At 35.7% G+C, this 8055-nt stretch overlaps 1 protein-coding gene across 5 annotated transcripts in view; it reads right to left on the reverse strand.

The window, feature by feature from the left end:
* Window positions 1–360: 360 nt before the first annotated feature.
* The window catches only part of PROX1 (prospero homeobox 1), a 50293-nt gene continuing 42598 nt past the window's right edge, over window positions 361–8055 (reverse strand). For 4 of the 5 annotated variants that reach the window (XM_042051523.1, XM_042051524.1, XM_042051522.1 and 1 more), the window contains one exon: window positions 361–6122. In XM_042051523.1, coding sequence (XP_041907457.1) covers window positions 5934–6122 — 189 coding nt within the window. In that variant the 3' untranslated portion in view covers window positions 361–5933. The remainder of the gene's footprint in view (window positions 6123–8055) is intronic. The other variant, XM_042051526.1, reaches the window with a different exon arrangement.

An 8055-nucleotide genomic window follows, 5' to 3' on the forward strand; every position in this document is an offset into this window, starting at 1 on the left:
TATAAACAAAAGTACTTTCTAGCTCACATTGGCTACATTTAATTTAAAGGGCTGTCTATGCTTTAGACATAACAGGTCTCTTCCAGGGAGTTATTCCTTGTCAGATAGACTATTGCAAAATAACATTCATTATCTTAACTGGCGCTGTGCTGGAGGTAGGACACCGTGGCCATAAATCATTCTATCCATTTTGCAAGAGGGCTGGTAGTTTCATTAATAAATAATTTGAACTAAGGGGAAAAGAAAACCTTCAGAGAACTACAGTGTTAGGCACAGCCTGGCCACAGCCGAGCGGTTCAGGGGCTCACCTCTTGACATGGGGCAACATAAACTCTTGGAAATAAATGTAAACAATGGCAATGAGCTTGTAATTTATATTTTATTTTGCACAAGCTTGCATATATACTGCACATACATTCAGTTTAGAGAAGATGGAAGGCACACAAGGCAATTGAACTACTGTATCCTTTAAGTGGTACAAAGCAAAAAGGTAAAAGTCTGGAGAGTATACAAAAGCTTTAAACACACAAAATAAAATCCACCCCCCCCAAACATTTTTCCTGTGTTTATCTTAAATTTAGTAGCTGCCAAGCTAGAATTGTAACTTTTTTTCAATCAATTGTCTACTGCACCTTTTTTTTCCAAACGGACAGGGGAGTCTTATTGTTTTATCTTGTCATCAATTAATATTACAGTACATCCTTGGTAATACAAAATTGTACACCTTCATCAAATAAATTAGGATAAATTAAACCAATAAATTATGCAAAGTCTTCAGAACAATAGACAACAACAAAAAAATCCACAGTTGAAATTGCCTCTAGCTAAAAAATAAAATAAAAAAAAATCAAAAATTGACTTTATCAGTTCAGTTATTGTACTATCTTCAAATTAAAGGGTCTTTATTACAAAAAAAAGAGCTTAATAATGCTATTTACAACATATTGCTAAATAATATAAAGGCAGTGTTTTGTCACTTTTGTAACTATATACATATGAGTAATGGCTGGGACAATATCAGTTTAAACCTTAACCTTTGACTCTTCTGGGCAGCATTAAAACCAACCTAAAGAGGCTTTTTCTTTCCTTTTTCTTTAGTTTCTGACTCTTACACGTTATATGGTAATGAGATGGGTATTGTGTTTGTCTACTATCTCACTCGAGTGGTACAATTAATGCAGAAGGTATGGATTTTAGAGAAAAATGTAAGCTCGCTGTTTCTTCTAGATTTGTTTCTACATATCCCAGTATTTGTGCATTTGGAAGGTGGCTGCTTTGGGAGAGAGGTGACTGTGGCTCAGATGAAAAGACTGAATAAAGTCATAGTGCCACCACCTTTCATACACTAAAAAGGATATTCCTAAGAAGATACAAAGGTTAAATACCAGTTTTCATCCCAGCTCTAAATATGAGCATTTTTAGCTTCAGTTTATAGATGGTTTACAACCAACAGTTCTACAGAAAACAAAATTGCATTTCCTTCAACAGAACATTTAAGTGCAATACAGTAACTGCTTACTCATATAAACCAGTTACATTCCTTAAGGGGAGCTTTTTGAAAACAATGCGTATTGGAATTTTCAAACACAGAGTTGGTACCAGAAGGAAACATTTGCACTATTAACACCAATGATTGCTATATAATACACATGGTAAATATAGTTTTTGCTTTCACTTCTCATGTACAGTGCTCATTTTGGGGGTTTTGTAAACCACTTTCCATTTTTAATATATATATATATATCTTTCTGTATATATATATATGTATAATCTTTCAATGCTGCTGGTGAAAATCCTATCTTTAAAGCCACAAAATCTTCACCTTTATTTCTTAATTAATATTAACCTGTGGAAAAAAAACATTTTTCTATTAACTGACTTCATATACATAGAAAAAAATTCTGCAATTTTACAGAAACTGTATTACCCATTCCCTTGACATCTGATGAAAGAGACTTAACTTTTAAAAGTAGAGAGCTGGATTTTCAAGAATGCTTTCAACTATCTACACAGTTACTGTAGTGTTTCTTATAAATTCAACAGATGTTTTCAGAATGTAGTTATTAAAATCTTATGTCTTTATGCAAGAACAGCAGTAAGGTTGAATATTTACATTGCTTTATAAAAGTTCCCCTCGATTTTCAATGTTCACCCACATACCTGGTACAGTAACAAAGATTCTGCAAACTTAAAACACTTTAATTAAATAATACTCAGAGGCACAAAGCAAACCTCAGGAATACATGGGTGAACACTTCCTTAAATAATTACTACATTCTAACATCTTCCACGTGTTTACCATTAAATGTGAAACGTTCCCATTAAACAACCAGAGATACAGTAAGAATTAAATGTTTTGTAGTTTCAAATAGAACATTCTTTTCACAAAACATAACAAATGTCTAAAATAGGTTCTTAATCTAGATAGGAAAAAGGTAAGCTTTTCACTTCATACGCATCTTTTGTGTGTGTGTGTGTGTTTTTGTGTAAATATACATACATATGCCCACACATGTTGTCCTGTGTGTGTGACCACATACGTATCTGTATATGCACATATGCCACGTATGAAATATTGCTTCTATACTACTTTTCATCAGGCTAAGAAAACACAAGATTTGCACCACAGTTACAAAAAATTGGCTTCTACAAGAATTTTCAAAACTCGAATGCTGCTCAAACAATTGAGAAAAAATAATTTGCGTTATCAAACTGTTCTAAAAATTCTCTTCTTCAAAAACGTATTCTCCTGCTTTGTTTTTTTTATTTTTTTAATTTTTAAAAAGACACAAAATATGCATAGCTATCAACATTATGTCAAACAGCCGGAAAAAAAAAAAAAGTCAGTGTTTATTGCAGCTGTAGTAATTGAAAAATAAAGTTTAAAAGATGAAAATTGTAAGCCACAGAAGGCACAAGAACAATTGTACTTGTGGGGGAAAAACTGGTATTTTGAAGGACTTTTTTTTATCCTTCCGCTGGTGCATTTAAGGTCTAGGCACAGACTATAACCTCAAGTTTATATGCAGAAATAAATCTGAATTAGCAGTAAATGAATGGCAAGATGGGGTTTCTACATGGATTTTGAAATTCTTTTCCTATGTAAACTTCTCATTACAATAAAAGTAGCCTCCTGCCTTTTAGCCATTTTTAGTGAAATAATATTGAGATAATTTAAAAGAAACTGGATTGGATTCTACTTAGAATTTAGTACAAGCTATGCCATGTATTTGTAATTTTAGGTGAATTGGGAGGCACAAAGGCAATATGGCTATAAAATGCAGAAAAATCACATAACTGCAATGATCAAATTATCATTATTTCCTTTTCCAGACCAAGGAGGTTTTTATTTTGCTTTTAAGATGAAATTTCTATTCCTAATTCCTATGCCTCATTTACTATTGAGATTATACTACCCATAAATAAATAAATAAATGCAACAACATCAAGTGTTGAGTACACAATTTCACTTATTTAGATTATGTGAATCCCATTGCAGCCAAATAATAATAATATTAATAATATAATAATAATAATAGAATAATAATAATAGTAATATAAAGCAACGGTAAAATCACAGATTGAGATGGTAGCTAGTAGTATGTCCACACAGTATGACTAAAGTATGGCTTTGCTTTCTTATGTCCAAGGTGACAATGCAAAGTTATATTTTGCATCTGATGGTATGCCAATGATGAACTTACTGTATCAAAACTTGAGCATTTTATGCCACTTCTTCCCATAAATCAAAAAAAGTGCATGAACACAATTTTCATCCTTTCTTACTCAGAATTCATTGGAGTTACATCTTTATGAAGTGTAATATTTACCAAATCATGCACACACAGAGGAAAAAAAAAAAAAAGAAGGAAAAATGAGATAACGAAAACAAAATAAAATGAAATAAAAAAGTAAGAAAACAAAAGAAAGAAAAAAATAAATCCTGTCTACTGTAAGGATACGTACAGTATTAGGTACTCTCAGGGAGTCTAAGATCAAGATTTGTTTTGCTTTTAATGCATAGTGAAAATGTTGGCACTTCATCCCATGCTATTGTCTGCATTGCCTATACTCCACAGATACTGCCAGTGCTTGAAAAGAATGACAGGGAATCGGAGGATTGTGCTGTTTAATTTGAAGTCAGCAGGTTTTTAAGGCTTTCTGCTAACAATAATTGCTTTCATACATTTCTGTCTATCAGCAGTATTTGTAAATGAAGTGAAATTGCAATGATCAGGTCAGCTCTTTAGTCACATGGGTAAACTTTCACTCTCCAAAGTCAAAATGTAATTTTAAAATAAAGAAGATACCAATATCCTCAATGGTCTAAATATAATTCATGGCTAATTAGGAACTTCCTCTAGATTTAGATTGAATTATGTAGGGGAAAATACTATTGATGATAACAATAAATTCTTACTGCATCCGTACAAAAGACGACAAAGAAAATGACAAATACAGTGTGCCATAGCATATTCAACCTTCCCCCAAACTTCTGGAGACAATTTCTTTCTGAAAACATGAGAAAAGGAGAGCCACTGAAGAAAGCACAAGAACTAGCAGCTAGCTTTCTTTCCCTCTGTCATATCGTGGTGTAGCATTCAGGCAAACCCAGATCCATCAGGGACTTTACACTGTAGCTCAGGTTTTGGTCAACACTAGCTCCAGCTTCAGAAGACAAGTGCAGCCACATTGCTCAAACAGATTTTTTAAATTTTTTTTTTTTTTTAAAGCTGCACTTACTGTAATTTTAAAAATCCAATTTGGCTATCTGAACCCTGCATAGCCAGGAGGACACTGTGATTTTTGTATTATGCTTGATTAGATTTTTATGAAAATGCAATTTTTATTCTTCTGATTGGGAAAAGACTAATTACATTTTACAGCTACAAACAAGCTTTTTTTTTTTTTCTTTCCTTTGCCTCAGCACTGTGAGGTGAAGACTCTTCTACTATACCTAAGATCATTCAAAAAGTGCTTTTCAGGACAGATGTTGAATATGGACAGAAAACTTTGTATGCTGGAAAGGGGATCTTGGGGGGTAGAATGGACTGAGAAAAGAATAAATTTAGGGACTAATGCCACTTAAAGTAAGACCAAGACATGGCAATATACGACGCTGAAGGTTTCATTTTTACTCTATGGAGAGTGAAATGCTTCCGCTTTAGTAAGCTGACCATATTCCAAAATTAGTGTGGTTGATACAATACTGTGCATGAATTACTGGCCTAACCCTGCAAGAACAGTATTTGATTTGTGCAAACATCTCTTGCTGCAATTTAGACAAACAACAACCTGGCATGTTGGTTACTGGTGCAGGGTATCTGTCGTTTCTGTAAGGAAAACATGAAGAATAGGGTTTGCTTTTTTGGGTGTCACTTCTTGAAGTGAGTACCTAAAATAGATGTTGTATTTTTTTAAAGTATGAAACAAAATCTAGGTATTGATTAAAAAGTATATAAATACAAATAAAAAAGCTCGAAGCTTATGAAGTGACTCCACAGAGTTCAGACCTTTAGCAGTATAAACATAATATAAACTTCATTGTCTGTAGTATTGTGCCATGACATTAGTCTCACTAAGACAAAATGCCACTTTGCAGCAAGCAATAAATCTGACAAAGCATTTTTAAACATAATGCCCTAACTTGCTAAGACAGGCTTTTACACGCTTCCAAACTCTTCTCCCTGAAAATTAACCCAGTTGATTCTTCAAATGTTAAGGGTCTCGGGCAAAAGTAAACCAAAGGCTGAAGTAAAATAACCATCCCCTTGGAACTGAACGAAAAAAATCCAGAAGGGATCAGTCTAATTCCATATACGTATATATGTATGCGATACACATATATATGAAATTAAAATAGAGACACACATGACTTGGGCATCAGAAGGGGACTGCTACTTTCATACATTCATAAATAGCTGCTGAACTCTCTACTCATGAAGAAGCTCTTGTAGGCAGTTTGGGGATTTGAAAATCTCAGGGACCTCACTGTCCAGCTTACAGATGACCTTGTATATGGCCTTCTTCCAGGAAGGATCAACATCTTTGCCTGCGATAATGGCATTGAAAAACTCCCGTAACGTGATCTGAGCCACTTCCAGGAATCTCTCTGGAACCTGCTGATACAAGGAGACAATGGCATTAATACAGTTTTCAATTTCAAGTCTCTGGTTCTTCAAAGGAAACTGAGCTAAGTTCTTTCTTTCAGAAAGGGGCTTACATAGCACCTGCATTTTCTAAATGTGGCAGCCCTCTATTCTCTTATGCAAAGCTGTTATATATAGTACTATAGCAATAACTTTTATAACATGTGTTAGAGATCTTTGTAAAGTCTACTGACAGCATGTAGGTAACAAAATGTTACTGCCTGAGTTGGGAGAGTAGGGGGATTTATAGGCTATAATTAGCAGGAGGGGAAACAAGCACAATTGTCTTTAAGGAAAGAAAACTCTGCTTGATACTTTACCCATGCATTTATGGCCATGTTCTCCTCTCCATGTGAGAATATGAAAGTTATGCATGCACAGAAAGCCCTTTGTACCTTTGTGCTTGACTTTGGTCACAACCTGTGCTGAAAGCTGTCAAAGAAACCGGGTATCTCTGAATGTTGTTTGTAGTTTAAAACCAATCAAGCAGGAAAACCTTCAGCTAGTGGCTTGCTTCTGTGGCTGCTATGCACAAGAACCCCATAGGATGGCTTTCTCAGGAGACATTGCGGTCTTTCCTTCTTTTTCAGGAGCACCCAAATACCACCCTAACCTCTTCAATGGGTGCACTTCGCTCCAAGTGGCTACTGAGCTGGGATGCTTTAAACTCATTCGTGGTTTCTACACGTCACTGTCACTTCACGAGTGAGTCAAACACCCAGCTAGCAGGCATGTGCCTCTCTCAGAAGCTCCTGAACAATGGGTGAATGTTAAAAACCAGTTACCTCCAAACTTTAGTAATTCATTCTAAGTAGTTGTCTCGGCCACCAGCACCACCTTCTCACCCTTTGCCTTAAATGACTCAAAAGCAACCATTCTAATGAACTGCAGGGCAGTTGCAAGGTTCAGGTAATCTCCATAAAGGTATTATTTTCCACTTTTATTACGGAAATGTGGCTTCACAGCTCTAAAACTGCTAATACATGGCCAGCCAGTAGCCAGCATGCTTATAATAGCAAGTATTCCCTCACTGCTATTCTTTGTCCCCTCCAGCAAGAGGAGTTCTCCGACCTGCACTAGGAGCCACTTGAACCATTCCCGTAGCCAAGACACTTGGGCAGCTCTCACTCATTTACTGAATTCATGTCACACTGCCAGATCAGGGACAGCCCCTTATTCTCTACTTCAGGCTTTTCTTCTTGTCCCTTTAGAAACCACTTTCAAAAACTTGTCAGGAAATGTGTGATCAATCTGATATAACAGAGCTCTGGAGCCTCGCTCACCTATCATTGTTAGGGAAACACCAGCAGTTTGATAGCCACGTTCTGCCATCAGATAAGCATAAGATCAGCTCCCCCTGACACCAGCTGACAAACTCTGCTTCCAGAAGCACCAGAGAAGTCCTCTGTCTACCTCTCAGAGTGAAATCCAGCCCCCACACTTTTTTTTTTCTCTCAAAATTTTTCATTCAAAAGGCTGCACAGAAAGACACATCTTTACAGATGGTCTACTCCAGCAATAATTAAGAGAGAAGAAATTAACTGTTATGTTTTACTCATGCCAGCCCAAAGAAATTACTTGAAACTCCCCATAACCACTCAGCTGTTCAGGCATTTGGTAATATGTCTATAGAAGATACTATGCTTTTTTCATTGTTGCATTGCTTGAAGAATATCTACATGTTTTTCTGTTCATGCAGTTCAATGCTCACATGCTATTTATCACCCTTGGTATTGCTGCCCACTAACCAAGGGGAAGGAGTTTCTGACTGTACGAAACTAGAAATCAGGAAAAGGAGTAGATAACCAAATTTATGGAGTAGGCACTGATGTTAGTTCATGAGGACAAAACCTTTTGATTTTGGTATCCACTCCAGAGGACCGACATTAGATGTCTTTCTTCCCTT

Source organism: Corvus kubaryi, unplaced genomic scaffold, assembly GCF_017639235.1.
Source record: "Corvus kubaryi isolate FWS band 111438036 unplaced genomic scaffold, C.kubaryi_AGA036_p1.0 76, whole genome shotgun sequence".
In the NCBI taxonomy this organism is placed as follows: Eukaryota; Metazoa; Chordata; class Aves; order Passeriformes; family Corvidae; genus Corvus; species Corvus kubaryi.